This window comes from Vanellus vanellus (assembly GCF_965231255.1).
Source record: "Vanellus vanellus genome assembly, chromosome: 11".
Taxonomy (NCBI): Eukaryota; Metazoa; Chordata; class Aves; order Charadriiformes; family Charadriidae; genus Vanellus; species Vanellus vanellus.
The window spans coordinates 7,942,447-7,958,922 of record NC_138916.1 but is presented as its reverse complement, the minus strand read 5'-3'; the positions used below and the strand labels follow the sequence as shown (position 1 = coordinate 7,958,922).

The window sequence follows — 16,476 nt, the reverse complement described above, 5'->3', positions numbered from 1 at the left end:
ATGTTAGAATGTAAGAGAATGTGCTGTGTTTTCCTTTACAGCCTCCAGAACTAGCACCTAAGCCTACACTTGCAACTGTGAGTGGTCCAAAACCAACTTCTCAAAGCCAGTATGAACACGACAAAACAACTTACAGGTAGATGCACAACTGATTAATTAAATTTAATTTTCAGTATGAGATTAGAATATTGAGAAAACACATCTTAGTGGTTCAGATTGGAGAGTCGAGAGTCAAAGTGTGTCAGTGCGATTTTGATGTCAATAGTGAGGCAGGGCACAGAGTCCGTTCTCATTAACGTGATTGCTAGGAAGTGGCAGAAGGACACTATGTTTTTTCCACGTTTTTGTGGAAGAAACTTAGCCAATATCTCCATCTTACTTTTTTCCTATGTTTAATTGAGATAAGTAGAATGTAAAACAAAAGGGAAAGGTAAGGTAAAAGGGAAACAAGGATTTTCTTTCTATATGCTATGTCACAGCTATCTAATTTCCACGCAGTGTAGGTTAAAAAGGCAAGGTGTGCAATTACAAGAATTACATTTTGGTTGCTTTATTACTAGCTAGGTTATAAAATAGAATTTTAATTTGGGTACTTATGCTTGTTCAACTGTGCAAGGCAACTGTATATTATTGTTATTCTTGGTTAGGGCCCCAGAACCACAGAGACCTCAAGTGAAGCCACCTGAAGATATTGTGCGTTCAAATCATTATGATCCTGAAGAAGATGAAGAGTATTACCGAAAGCAGCTCTCATACTTTGATCGCAGGAGTTTTGAAAATAAGCCATCTGCGCAGGTTCCTGCCAGCCATCATTCTGAGCCTACTAAACCAATACATTCACAGAATCAGATGAATTTCACCAATTATTCTAAGTAAGTTTGGAAGATTTCTTTTTTTATTTTGAAAAAGGAGGGAGGTATATAGAACTAAAACAAATTCTGCCTCCATCAATGGAATTCCAGGGGTTCATAACAGCTACTTGAAATTATTTTGTATTCACAAAGTCAATTTCTCCGTTTAGATTTAGCTTTAGTTTGAAAACACACAACTGCATAAGGTTTTATTTTAGTAAATGAACATTTTTGTATGTTTCAGGACCTTCAACGTGCTGCTTCTTTTGCTTAACACTTACTAACAGAACATAACAAAGTATTTCCTTAGTCTAACTAATTCTGAGTGCTTAAACATCTTTCAAAGCAAAGGTTTTGGTTTATTCTAGTTCTGCATGTATTTATTCTGCAGACAGGCTTGTACACATTACCCATGTTTGACATTAGGAAACTGAGCCTTTAGGGAATATTGCTGAGGCCAGAGTTGAATCTGCTGATGGAAACATCTGTTTCCTGTATTGTTCTGCTTCCTTGGTTTGGAACATTTTGATACAGAAATTGTGTGAAAGCTCGTGCACAGATTTAGCTAAGGTAAAGAACTGTCTATCTTGGAGGATACTTGTGCAAACTTTGTGAATACTCTCCACAGTTACCTAAATTTAAATCAAACCATAACAATGTGTTTGTAGCTGTTCCTGTGAAAAGCTTTCTTGGCTTGCTGCATGTAGGCTGAAAATTGGGCATTTCTGAAGGCTTGGGTTGCATCCCTGCTTGAAATCTGGACTATGCAGGTCAAGCTGAAAATCTGGCAACCTTAATGTAAATGAGATCTTTAGAGTGAAATAATAAACTAGCTTGCTGAAGTTTTATAGTGTTAAGTGTATGTGCAAGCTGTCTTTCATGGGCTTGATGCACTGTGTTCCAGTGCTTGTCTTAAAGGATTTGAGCTACTAGGACTGGGGAATCCTGTTCTTATTTGTATAATATTGTCTTATCTCCAAAGTCTTCCTCTGTGAACTGAGAATGTTGGAATCACTCCAAAAGCTTGATAGGTTTTAAAGGATTCACCTTTTTTTTTTTTTAATCAACAAGTCTGCATATGGTAACAGTTTCATATTTTACTTTTTTATATGCTAATGAAGGAATTCTTATAGTAATCTGTAATCAATTCTGATTCTCATTCAAAGATGTTCTTTATTCTTCCTTTCCACTTGCCTGGTGTCTTCTGATGGGAAGATGGCAGCATACCTGTCCTGTTGTCTGGGCATCATAGGAAGAGACCTTTAAAAAAAAAAAAGTCTTGGCTGGCCTCCTAATGTATTGCAGTAGCTTTCAGAATTATGTTCCCACATACAAAAAACGATCTTACCCATAGATCTCCATTTTGGTCTGTAGACATGGGCTGCGTTGCTATTGTAAATGCGAGAAATGCAGTAAGCTTTCATTAAGTAATTGTGACGATTGTAAAATTCTTCAGATGGGGAGCACACAACTATTGAATATTTGCTGCAGAGCAGCCAATATTTGAGAGAGATTGTTCCATACTTCTACCTACTACTTCTGTCTGCCATGACACTTCTGTGCTTTGGCCACTCAATTCTGGTTTTGTTTTGATCGTAAGTTAATGTATAACTTCAGGGCTTGTACTTGTGGGAAGGTGACAACTTAGTGCCACAGAGGAGTCAGATAATACTGTTTTTAAGGCTGATAGTTTCATATGTCTGGGGACAAAAATGTGTTGTGTTTTTTCTTTATGAAAGAATGTAACCCTTAGCAGGAAGGGACAGGCATGGGAAAGAAAATTTACCCAGGGTAGTCTAGTGCAAACAGACAAAGACTAAAATATTAATGGAAGTAAGTGGAAAGAGATAAACAAGAACACTGCTCAATTGGACAGTAGTGCTTCTAGAAGCATACTGCAATGTCCTTGCATGGAAACAAAACCCAATTGCTGTCTTAGAGCTAGCATTCATATTTAGGACTTTCCTTTCACCAGTTTCCAGTTTGTACCCTGTTACTTGCTTGTTATTCATCTTTTTTCCACTGAATTTATATCATAATTGCTATTCTGTGAATAAACTTTTCTAAAAATAAACAGGACTAAATTTGGATGATGCAGGAACTGTTGATTATGCAATCTCTTGCTCCTGCATAATCCATATAATGTATTCTGGGTACAGAGGACAGATTTTATTTATTCACAAGCAATAGCTACAACTTTTTCGGTTTTAAAATATTAATGTACATTAAATTATGTAGAGTTCTTTGCCACTGAGTGAAAGTATGTATTTTTCCCATTACATGTGTACAAATTTGTTTACTCTTTTAATTTGTTGGGGTTTTATTTGCATTGTTAGGAAACTTACGCCATTACTAAGGCTGCTTTGTATGGGAGGTATCATATCTGCATGTTACAGTTGTCAGTAACTGTAGAGTAAGGGATAGTTTCTCTTGTGAGAAAATGGTAGAACTTGTAAATGGATGTGTTTCAGTGGATCTAGCTGGAGCAGTTGATGAGGCTGCTCCCCTGTGGCTGAGTAGTGGGCTTGTTCCTTCTTGGTTCAGTGTTGTTACCTGCATTAGCTTGACACGCTGCAGAAGGAGGTAGCTTATTTAAATTTTGTATTAAGTAGGGTTAGGACTACTTACATGACTAGTTACAGCCTCATCTGAGGAGGCAGTAAGGAACAGTGTCCTATGTTAACTTCTTAAACTGCTCCAGCTGAGCTCTTAATGTGTCTGGTACAGAGTTGGAGCCTTTTGGATGGGAACTCGAGATCAGCAGTGCAATTCAGTAAATTTTCTGTTGTGTACGGAGACTTATAACCTGTTGCCCACTGGTTCGTTCTAGTAGTTTATTCCTGCTTCATTTCAAATTAAACTAGCAGGTTTGTAACAAAAACGAAGTGGGAAACAGCTTAGAAAACAGCATATCGATAGTTAGAGGAGCTTTGTTTATACACTCACAAGTTGTAAGCAAGCATTTTGTCGTGGACCACTTTGCATACAGGTTCTGAGCAATGTGGTTGAGATTGTGGCTGACCCATGGTCAGGAGCCTAGGACAGAAGGCGTCATGTTAAGCACAGCTTTGTTCTGGCTGTTATTTTTATTGTCACAGCGCTCTCTTCTGCTCCCTCCGTCAACATGTACTACCCTTCTCCATTTTTTAATTCTTCACAAAGCTGGCAAGCAGTTCTGATTAGGCGTGGAGTGTGTTGGGATTTTTCTGTGGGCTTTTGCAGAGCTGCCTTCCCCTGGCTAATAGCCCCTCTGGGAAGCAGGGTTTTCTGAGAAAGCACCCACTACCTGCCTGGAATAAAGACAATCGTGGGTGAGTGTGCAGTAATAACTTCTGTCGTTGAATGAATGGCTTCATATAAAATCAGTGGGAATGGAAGCTTATACAGCAGATCTAAAATGATCTTTTTTTTTTTTTTTGCAACACTGACTTCAGACATATGTTCGTACAGGTGCCCTTTAGCTTGCTGAGGATCACATTCGTGTGGTCATCAAGCAGAATTTCAAAATTTGATCAGCCCTTTTCTTAGTTTCATAACATACTCCTCTGAAGCAGTAAGACTGTTGGTGTCTACAGTTGTTGCCTCTTACTTTTTTGTGAGCGTGCAGAAAGTGAAGGGATGAAGGAAAGCTGTCCTGATGTAAAATGGATTTTCTTGCAGCATATGAACTAGGAAATGATTGTTGAACGCAATCAGAAGTGTTTTATGATGTGTGCTCTGCTATTGGATGAGCTGATAGCGCTATAGAAATATCTGCTGTGACTGTACCCTCTGTACATGATCTGCAGTACAAAACCATCATCATTCTGTGTATGTTAAGTCTGAAGAAATTAATGCAAATTGGACCAGTGAGAGATGGGATTTATATTTTATTCACTTTTTTCGATATATTGAATAACTTTGTTTATTCAGATTGTAGCAAGTGGCTTAGTGTAATCTTTCTTACTTTTGATACCTGTCACTTTGAGATCTTGACCACCTCCTAATTCACTGACAAAAAGCTCATGCTAAAAATAGTATGTGATCATTGTACATACATCACTTAAAAGTAGTGTGTCTTTGTTTCAAAAACTTTGAGAACTGCTAGGACTAACATAAGTGTGAAGAAATAATATGCTCAAGATAGAATGACTATTTTCTTTCATTCTTCTATTGCTGTTTGCTTTGCCATCACCTAGATTTCTTGGCTCTTACACTAGCTATGACTACTTGAAAAGGAGCATCAAGTGGTAAGACTGTTGTTGATGTGAGGATGTTTTCAGGTGTCCTCTCACTGTTACATTTCATCACAGGCATTATGTGCACTTAAAATTTTAAACATGCAAATTCTGAATGTAAGTGCAATATATTGGAGTCCAAAATTACAGGTATTTGTGAAATCAATCATTTCCGGAAATAAACTTTTGGAGAAATATTTCTAGTAGAATTAAAATCTTATTTTCAAAACATTTTTAAGTTATCTACACTATGCACATAAAGCTAGTGAAGCTTAAGCTGATTACATTTCTAATTAAGATGGCATTGTTCAAATACTAGGTGTATTTAGAAAAGTTGTACTAGAATCCGTTGTCCTATTGGCTAATTACGCTTTTCGAAAACAACCCACCCATCCCCCCCAAAAAAAAGTGGATTTATATTTTTATTTTGAAGACCTGATAAATTAGAGAATGCTTCTTCATTGAAATTAACCCCAAATGAAATTGAAAAATCAAGATTTTGTTAGGCAGTTATGCAAATACACCTGAAATGTCATCTGCCTTTTGTTTGCCATGGTTTGTGTTACTAATCTTTTCCTAAAGATTCAATGTTGTCTTAATCTCTTGTGCTTATCAATAAATGTTTTTATACTTGAGACAGGATATGAAAGAAAATCATGTTATAATGTTTATAGGAAGAGATGGAAATCAGGTGATCATAGAAGAAAAAAATAGCAGTGAATGCAGGAGCTCAGAGCCATGGGGAAACGGAACAGTCAAATGTGGGTTTTTCTTTTATTTCAACAGGGGGAAACCAACTGATACAGAATCAATGGATAGGCCTGTTGGTGAAAAACGCTATGAGCCAATCCCTCCAGTTACAACTCCTCCTCCTGCTCCTTCGGTCCAGTACACACAACCTCAGTCAATTAACAGTCCTGTCCTGTCCCTGCCAGCACATCACAAGCCTGCACTTTCGGAAGGTGAGCAGCTGGGAAGCCAACCTGGCTCGGGTGATAGCAATATCCCTTGTCAGGGGCTTCTGTGGTTTCTTCAGCATGTCTGCCCTGGTAACTATGGTGTTCTCTAACTGAAACTTGTTAGTGAAAATGGCTTTTTACTATAGTGAGGTTGAGTTTTGTGAAAAGATTTCGTGATCCTGTCTGAAACTGCAACTTCCAGGTCTTAATAGTCACTATAACCGTCTCTTCCATATTTAGTGGTCTCAGCAAAGATGAAGGAAAATTTCCAGTATTTAAAAAATGTACCTCTCTATGCTTTGGACCAGAATTTTTTAGGCATGAGTTGTAGGTTTCTAAAAACAGAAGAAAAAGTTGGTTTCGCTTTCCCCTGGAGAGGATTGCCCAGTCCAACTCAATTTTCCAGTTTGTGCAGGTGCATGGGAGTATTTAGTATTGGTTTCCTATTTTTTTTTTTTTTTGTGGTGGTATAAATCAGTCTAACCTTCTTATTGAAAGGCCATACCATTGTATCTAACACAGGTGTTTAATAAAACATTAGATAACTTGCCTGAACATCCGAAATGTAATAGGAGGATGCATTATCTAGGAGAATTAGGCTGAACCTATATATATTTTATATAGTAGGTTAAGAATTGACTAAAACGTATTATTATGCCATAGTGAATGTGACTAGAATTTCTGATGGTTGCTGATGAGTTCTGGTATTTTTATTTGCATTGCAGTTAACTCTGTGTCTGACCCTCCTCCACCTCAGAATAAGCCAGCAATTTTCAGATCCTCTAGAGAGGACACTGTGCAGTCCACTTTTTATCCTCAGAAAAGCTTCCCTGACAAAGGCCCTGTCAATGGAACTGAACAGATCCAGAAAACGGTCACTCCTTCCTACAACCGCTTTACAACAAAACCTTACACTAGTGCTGCAAGGCCCTTTGAGCGCAAGTTTGAAAGTCCTAAATTCAACCATAATCTCTTGCCAAATGAAGCTCAACATAAACCAGAGTTGCCATCAAAATCTCCAAATTCTCCTCAACCAATTTTGAAAGCACACAGCTCATCGCAGCCTCCTGAGTTTGATAGTGGAATGGATACCTTTGCTGTCGACAAGCCTAAATATCAACCAAATAATGTTAATGCTGTGCCTAAAGCCATTCCTGTAAGGTAAGCTGCTGTTTTTTTCTTTCCATTAGCACGTCTGTAGGCGCTCATCTATGAAACCTCTGAAAAATACATCGCTTCCCGCTCTGCCCCCCGTGCTGCCAATTTCTGTTGATGTTACAGTTGAAAGGTTGATACGATGATTCTAAAATTCTGCCAAAGGGCATTGAAGAGCATTTGGATAGATACTGAAAGTATGTCCTATGTCCCCGTATCGTCCTGCATCCTGTTATTAGAAAGCGGCATAGCTTTTATTTCCCATATCTCATACTATAGTTATAAATCTTCTGGTAGGTAGTAATCATTTGTCCTCTCAATTTGTTTCTAGAAGATGGAATTAATTTTTAAGGGTAGCTGTGGCACCACACTGTATTCATTCTACGTGCTTAGAGAGACACCTCATGGTAGACACATGTAAGGGATATTTTAAAAATACTCGTAAAAAGTGAAAGTCAGTTTAGCAGTTTCAGATTGGTTCTATTTACTATGAGACAAAACAACAACTGCTTAAAAGCAGCTTGTGCTTGCCTAATATGCTTTAAAAACTATGTCAAGAGCAACAAGATAGTATTACAATCTTAAGCTGTTTGATGACTTGTTAAATTCTTTTCACTAATATTTGTGGTATAGTCTTTTATTATTCTTTGATTTCAAAATAATAATGCGTGAACCAGACTTGAAATCTTGCTTGATGTTTCAGAAACTCAGAAATGTAATAGAAGAATTAATCCTATTTCTTAAGCACCTGAGAAACGTTTTGATGCAATGTAGTTCTCAAAATTTCTAGCAGTCTACAAATTACTGGTTGTTTGGAGTACAATTCTTCAGAAATTGATCTGAAATCTACTCAAACTAGCCATTTGATTATGATACCTGTGTCTCTTGTGTGGGGTGTCTTTTGGTGGTGGTGGTGGTTTGTGGGTTTTGGGGGGGGGTTGGGTTGTTTGTGTGGGTTTTTTTTGTGGGTTGTTTTTTTTTTTTTTTTTACAGGCTTTGTTTTCAATGTATATTGGAATAGAAGGGTTCAATGTGGATTGAATAAGAATTATTACTCCTTATGGTATTAAAGTCCTAATGGAGTGTCGGGAAGAAAAAGAAGCTTTCAGCTGTTACTACCTTTAGTTTTACTAAGCTGAAGTGGGTAGCTGGGGCAAGCTCTTTCTGTATAATCCCAGAAGCAGGCATTTGAAAACATAAGATTCAATTGGTCAAAATTCTTGCTTTAACTATTTTCTGAATGTTTTCAGAGTTTGTGGGCTTGGGGGCGTGGGGTGGTGTGCACCTGTTCTCTTCTCGCGGCAGATCTTGAACTACTTTCATCCTGCACAATTGACTGTGGGAGACATTTAATGTTTTCCTAAAATCAAAGCTAGACTACTCTAGGCTGTGCTCTGCTAAACTGTTAGAGGCAAGCACGCCGCTGACTTTCAGGAAGAAAATATTGATAAAACTGCTGGGCTTTTTCTGTCTTATATTCAGCCCTTCAGCACTTGAGGATGAGGAGGAAGAAGACGGACACACTGTTGTAGCCACAGCAAGAGGTGTATTTAACAGCAATGGTGGTGTATTGAGCTCCATAGAGACTGGAGTTAGTATTATTATACCACAAGGAGCCATTCCAGAGGGAATAGAGCAGGAAATATATTTCAAAGTCTGCAGAGACAACAGTATACTTCCACCTTTGGACAAAGAGAAAGGTAAGAGCTGGCACTGTACACTGTTCTGTTGTTTAACCCTTTTCTAACAACAGCAAAATAGAATATGGAAATACCTTAATATGCTTCAATATATAACATATATTTCTATATGAAGATATGGAGTCTACATCTCACAAGAAGTTTAAGGGAAGCAATATTCTGCTTAATATTCAAAGTTGCGGGCAAGATGGACACCCTGAATTATAACTTGAGCATATCTAACTTGTAGACTTAAGTACTGATTTAAAACTTAGTTAGTGCACTAAAGAAAGGTTCTAAATTCTTTTTTTAAGAATCTTTGAAACTGTAGATTCCCTCACAAAGCGCAGGGATTTATTTAGGTGTTCTTATTAGAAATAAATCTTCATGTCACAGCGAGGACCAAAAAAACTACCAAGCACGTGATTTTAAACTAATTTGGCTTGAGTTAAATATTTGGCATTTGCTTCAACATTTGAAAATACCCGGCATCTTAATTTTTTTCAATTTCTCTAAAGAAAACAGCTTCACTGTTTAAAAAAAAAATAAAATCTAATTTTATATAAATAAAGCCATATTCCTGACTCTTCCTAATAAGTGTTGAGTGATATATCTTAGTTGAGCAATTTTTTCATAGTAAGTCTGTCTTTCATACCACTAGTCTAGTGTAAATGCATTTTCTGACCTTGTAATTCTCTCAAGTCAAGAAACTTAAAAGGGTTAATGTCATAAATTTGCTGCTAAAGCGTTACTTACAATCTGCAATTACTTTGAATAGTTACAAACCAAATGTAGCACGTTCCTCAACTGAATAATCTTACATTAACATTTGGAGCTGTAAACTAAAAGTAGACCTATGTGTTTGTATACTTTTTCTTTCGACTGTGCGGATAAGGCTCATAGGCTCTCGAGCTGCTGCAGGCTTTATTCAGCCCAGTGTGTTGAAATCCGTATAAGCAGAACATTGCAGCCGTAGCGCAAAGAGAAGCATGAACAAGGCTGCTTAGAGATTTGGAGATTTGTTTCTTTTGGTGCACCGGCTTAGAAATTGGTGGCCAAAAAAATTAAATAATCACAACATGATTTAATCATCAGACTTGTTTATCCTTTTTCATTTAGAGATTGTGGTGTGTTCCGTTGAAAAGTCACTCGAGTGGTCTGAAAGAGACTAGGAGAAACAATCTTGCTAAGTGCTAGTCTTTACTGACAGTTCACAATGTACCTATTTTTCTCTAAAGCAAAGCTGCTGAGTAGCTCTGTAATGTAATTATGCAGTACTTTGAACCTCTTTCAAGAAGACCCACTAACAGGTTTTTCTTTCCCTTAACTGTAGGTGAAACGCTTCTCAGCCCCCTGGTAATGTGTGGGCCTCATGGACTAAAATTCCTGAAGCCAGTGGAGCTGCGCCTGCCACATTGTGCGTCTATGACCCCTGATGGTTGGTCTTTTGCTCTAAAATCCTCCGACTCCTCGTCGGGTATGCTGTCCTCCCTCTGTCCTTTTGGGGCTTTTGGGTGCTATCGTATAATTTAAGTTAATTTGGCTAAAGGTGATGCTGTGTAATATAAAGAACTCAATCATTGTATTTGTGTCAAACTCTCCCATTTCACTTTCATTACAAATGTCTTTCTTACATTTACTCATGGTGCAAATTCATAGCTAAAGCCATGATAGCAGAAAAAGAGTAAATATCTCTAGTCTATTAAATATTATCGTATTTTTCTATCCTGTCTTCTTTCTTGAGGACTGCTACAGCTGAATACACTTGAAATGATAGTCGCACTAAAATTGAGAGGAAATGATTATGTACCTCTGATTGGCCTTTGTAACATAACTGGTGTTTGTCTGTTGCTTAATTAACCATATAGGACTCTGGCAAATCTTAACAATCTGCATGCTCATAAATCACGATTTAACGCTTGTTAACTGTTTCCATGTGTGCAAGTTGATGCTAACAATTGGGTCATTTAAGAAAACTATAGTGTTCAGTAAAAGCATTTACAATTCATTCTAATGTAGCTGGATTTCCCACAAGACTTTTCTTGCCTGCTCCTGCCTATTCCTCCTCTACCGCCTTTTACCCAGAAGTTTCTGGTCGATAGTAAAAGTTGCAACTAGGTTGCGCATTCATTTACCTGTTCACTTTTACCTCACTGTGGCTTTCTGGGACGAGGGGAAAAATGTATTGGCTGAAATTCAGTGAGGAGCCTAATTGAGAATTCTGGGCAAGTTTCAAGCAATTTCATGAAACGGCTGTGAGGTTACAGAGATGTAAAAGGGATGTTTGCACATCTGGGGAAAAAGTCTTAAGGCTTTATTCAGCTACCTTCCAAATTTGTGGAGGAAGGCTCAAACCATTAACGTGTCCGTGTGATCTAAGTAATGACTGCACGATGTACTTCTCTATACAGCATTTAAGCCACCGTGTACGCATATCTTCGTCACCCATGTATCTATCACTGTCAACACCAAAGCACTGATGCTTTGAAAGATTAAAGCATCGATCCCCTTGATGGGGATTCAATAACCTAGAGGTATTAACGGCAATAATTTTTAGTTGTTTTATATAAGCTATTATATGCATGTGTTGCATGCATCTATTTAACAACGTGTGATTACCTGGCAGTGTTAAAACACGGCCTCAGAAATGATAGGGTCCCAAAAGATATGACAACTGTACAAAAATGACACAACGCTTCCTTTGTAACTAATAGCACCTGTTCATGAACTTACTTGAAGGGAAGGGAGAGGACTCAAATGATCTAAACAGTAACTGCAGTTACTGAGGCATTTTTCTCCCTTTCCACAGTGGGATGTGTGTGTGCGCGCATGTGTGGGTGAGAGCAAGAGCGTGTATATTTAACCCCTAACACTTTCTGTACTGTAAATATAACACCACATTCTGTTAATCTGAAATGGGATGTATATCATAACATTGCTCTTTTGAGACAAACTTCAAAATTAGGCAATTCTGTCTTATGATATGTAAGTAGACCATACTGTGTCTTAAATAAATAATTGTTTTCTCTCTTTCTAAATTAGTTGGTTATGGGACTCTGATTTTTGAGGTGGCTTTATAATAAGTCTGTACAACTCTGGGTTTTTCTCTTTTCAGTCGTCTGCTCTACCTCATCTTTTCTCAATGTATCCATGTGCTGTCCTAAAAGTGACATTCATTTGCACTTACTAACATCCTTTCTGCCACATTTAAGCCTCATATATTGATATTTTACTGTTAAGCCCCTTCAAAAGCTTGAAAGATTCTGGTATTAAAACTGACTGGGGAAAAAAGTTGCCTTTTATGGCCACACCTATTAGAACGTATTAGTGAAAAATACTGAAAGATCACTTTATTTTTATTTCAAAGCAGTTGTATGTAAGTATGAGAAAAACGTGCTCAACAGCTAGAGGTTGCACTGACTACAGTCTAATCTGTACTATGTATTTAGGAGGAAAAGTTGGAAAAAAGTCTTCCATTCTCACATGCAAGACTAGGACCTGGTTGTCCTACAGTCCTGTTTTGCCTTTCTCCTAATATATTTGATTGTGTGAGTTTTGCATGGAATTCCCTGCATCTGTAAAATGGAAAATCCTCCAGCATTACTGAGCTTCTGGACTGAAATAAGCAGTCTCAGCTGGTTGCAGCAAACTTGTTTGCATTCTCTTAACTATACACAGACCACTTCTGTTCTTAGTCCCTACATCAGATGTTGCCATCGCTCAGTGCATTGTGTACTTCATTCTGTTTTCATGAGGTCAAGAGAATTATGTTTACGTCAGTCTCATTGAATACGGAGGTCTCAGGTGTTTGCACTCTGTGTGACCGGGTTCTCTCACTTGTTGCACGTTTCTCCAGGCAGATGTTGCGGCCAAGCTGTTTCATGTCATTTATCTGGAAGGCTTAAGAGAACTTCAGTGCAAATTTCACTGTTGTACAGTGGGACGATGACGCTTGTTGTATAGTGGCAGCATTTAGTAGTGGGTTTAGGTGGGTAAATGAAGAATACTTTCTCCAGTTGAGAGATACAAGTGACTGTGCAGGTGGAATGTAACCTTTGGTGAGATGGCAGCTGATGACTTCCCCTTGTAACAGTTACAGCGGACCTTTGACCATGAGTAGATAAGATCTTTTAAGTGTGTACCAGTTAACTAGAATCCCTTTTAGAATGTCAGTGTTGCAGGCTTTTAAATGAGCATACCGGATGGAGCTGCAAAATGACTACAATCCTGTCTACAATCATGTTCGTAATAGAAAGTAACACCAATAGTGTGTCATAGTGTTTAGTTACAACATAGCTTGTGATTTGACTCATCTCTGTTCAGAACTGTTCCGAGAAACTTCAAAGGCATCCTACCCAGATTAGCTTTTATCTTATTTTTTTCTGGCAATTTAGGAAAGAGCCAGTGAATACCTGATTCACTGTTAACACTTCTCAAATGGAAGCGCTGTGTTGGTGCTATAGAGTAGAATGACTTATATTTAGCAGTTCCCAGGTGCCACAGCATCTGTTTTGAATAACTGATCTATCCTGCATTATATGAAAATACAGGGTTAATTTTTTTATTAATAACATACAAACTGCAGATTTTTTAAAAGCAAACAGGTGTTGATTCAGAACTTAAAAGCTCCTGTCCAAAAAGCTCGGTTGTTTCAAGATGTACACTGTTTGACAGCGGATACTAAACACCAGCATTGTGTTTTCCTCCCACAGGTGACCCCAAAACCTGGCAGAACAAGTCTCTTCCCGGGGATCCAAACTATCTTGTTGGAGCAAACTGTGTCTCAGTCCTAATTGACCACTTCTAAATATTAAGTTAGCTGACTGAGTAAATAATGTGAAACTGAGATGGACCTTACATATAAACTGAACCACTCTATCAAGTATTAACTGTTCTATAAGTGATAATGGATCTTAGTGTTTAAGCATCTTGCTTTAACTAACAATGGTTTAGCAAGTACACTCTTTGAACCATGGTCACAATACATGCACGAGCAGGGAGTGTACAGTGGGAACAAGGTAGGGTTTGCAGGTTCTGTATGCTTTGGTTTGTTGGTTGTTCTTTCGTGGGGTTTTGTTTTGTTCCCCTCACCCCGCCCCCCCCTTTTTTTTTTAAAGGACACTACTAGTATTTCATTGCTTAAAATCTGAAAGTACAAATGGGATTATATTCAGAGGAACTGAATTTGATTCATACTCCACTGGCGAAAAACGCAGAATTTGGCCTGCGTTTTTACGACTGTGTGTTTGTAACTCACAAGACTACATTTTATACTCTAGTTTTTCAGTGAGTTTTGGTGTACCTGTCCAATGAAATGGTAATCAGCTTGGGGTAGCACAGTTTAGATCTCTTCCGCTGCCGAGAGGCTAATGCAAACACATCTGCTTACTGTGTATGGAAACACTGTGGTGAGAACAGGGGGGACAGGCAAAAGCATGTGGGATGACTATGGTTCAGTTGCCTCTGTGGATTTGTAAATTAACCACATTATTACAGACCTATTAACCAGCAGGGATGCCTTACCCTCATGTTTTTACTAGTCTTAGCTCTCATAGTTCTCTGTATTAAGTTTGTATGGCTTTTGTGCTTACCTAGATAATATATCATGAGAGACTGGGGAAAGAGGAAAAACAAACAAACAAACAAAAAAAAAAAAAAAAAAAACAAACCTTGTGAGTTTGGTTTAGAGAAGGAGTATTGTTTGTGTTCATCGGCCAGAAGAGAACCGGAAGAAAATGATGGTATGTTTTCTGCTATGCATTTGAAAATTTATAGATGTTATAGACTGCTTGTATATAACGCGTGCATACCACTTTTGTTCTTGGTTTGTAAATTAACTTTTATAAGCTTTACCTTTTTATATATATAAATATATATAAAAACAAACAAAGTTTCTTAAGGATATCTTTGTATTCTCATACCTTTTGAGCCTTGAACTTTGACATCTGCAGCAATAAAGCAGCATTTCTACAATATATGAACAAGGACATTTTTTAAAATGCACAAAGTTGTTACCTTTTTAAGTGCTGCATTTAAAGAATATAACTCGGAATTCTCTACTTTGATTAAATTCTTGAAAAGTATCCCTACTGTAATTTGTCATAAGGATGCTGTACTATGTGCCCTGAAATGTATTTTTTTACTAATAGACAATTTATTACGGCACAATGGCACTACTACTGTTTAGATAATATACCACTGCATTCTGTTAATGAGTTATTAGCTATTCAGGTGTGGCTGATTTTTTTTCTCTGCAGTTATTAAAATTCCACGTTTCTAAATATACAGAATAAAACTGTTTTTAAAATAATAAAGGAGATTGTAGTACCTTATTGTTTCTGAAATGCATTTATGCGAACATGACAAAATCAGTTCTTATTTTTTCCTCTGTAAGTAGACAGCTGGATTCTGCCGTATGTTCATACATGAAGCAAAGCTCTTCTGTGGAGTCAGTCGGAGTTGTCCACAGCAGGGCTTCTGAAATGGTGAACTCCAGTGTGGATGCATTGGAAAGACTCCATACAAGTAGGAGTGGTAGACTTGCCCCTTGAATCGATCACTGCTTTGGTGCTAGGTTGCTTATTACACCTCTTCTTCCACAGCCTTTGGTAGTGTTATAGCATGTAGATTTACACATAGTCTAGTGATACAATTTTAAAGGTATTCCTACAGAATCCCGTTATGAGGCCTGTTTGGAGTACTCGGTGGCTAACTAGTGAGCTGCTATTATTCTCTAAGAGAAAATAAATTCTAGAAGTTATTTTTAAATAATGCTGGGAAACAGCGCATAACCCTGATGTTTCCTTTCTGTACTGTTGCTGACCAGTTAGTTGGTTTCTTAGGCATGACTTGCCCTAGAAAGATGTATTCGCTGCTATTACTACTACTACTCATGGTTTACCTCAACTCTTAAGAGCAGGCAGAAAATTTGAATAGCAAAAAACACGTATGTGTCAGGATGGCATTTTTCATTTGTCTTGGTGATAATATATTGGTATTTTTTTGAATCAGCAGAAAGGAAGGTTTCAAAATAGCATGCAAAGCATCTTGGAGAAAATTCTAATGCTAAAAATTCTAAGTGTTCTTTTCTAGTTCAGCTCTTGTAAGAATTATGTGAAAAGGTACAAAAGGAGGCAGTCAGTGGGACTCGAAAAACTCTGGAGTTACACTGCATGGACTGTTTGCAGTGGTGTCATTTGTTTCTGAGGCATCCCGAGTCTGGCGTGCTGTAAGGTGTAACTGTCCTGAGTTGCTTTTATTGTAGTGATCCAAATAAGATCTTTCTGCTCTTCTTTTAAAGAGTGTAGGGGTCACGTCTTACTATCAAAATGAAAAGTGACAGCTTTTGCGTTGCTGTCATTTCATAAGTGAATTGAGAAAATTGATGCTGTTCAAAAATGTCAAGTCTCTACTAAGCAGCCTGTCAATGGAATTGTCTTGCCGTCTACCTGTAGGAATGTTTCTCAAAGTGGCAAATTTACACCACATACATGTTTTCCTTGTCATTAAATTCCAGTGCTTGTGGGTTAAAACATGGGCATTGAGAATAACTGTGCTAAAATAACACGTTTTCTTATTTTAAAATACCAGTGTTTTGAATTCTTTATCCTTGCAA

At 37.7% G+C, this 16,476-nt stretch overlaps 1 protein-coding gene across 1 annotated transcript in view; it reads left to right on the top strand.

Annotated features, from left to right (window-relative positions):
• TJP1 (tight junction protein 1) overlaps window positions 1–15,190 on the top strand; it is a 77,122-nt gene extending 61,932 nt beyond the window's left edge. Inside the window, exons 22-28 of the mRNA XM_082488506.1 lie at window positions 42–136; window positions 648–872; window positions 5,855–6,030; window positions 6,753–7,188; window positions 8,665–8,882; window positions 10,195–10,338; window positions 13,574–15,190. Coding sequence (XP_082344632.1) covers window positions 42–136; window positions 648–872; window positions 5,855–6,030; window positions 6,753–7,188; window positions 8,665–8,882; window positions 10,195–10,338; window positions 13,574–13,668 — 1,389 coding nt within the window. The 3' untranslated portion in view covers window positions 13,669–15,190. The remainder of the gene's footprint in view (window positions 1–41; window positions 137–647; window positions 873–5,854; window positions 6,031–6,752; window positions 7,189–8,664; window positions 8,883–10,194; window positions 10,339–13,573) is intronic.
• The last annotated feature ends 1,286 nt before the right edge of the window (window positions 15,191–16,476 follow it).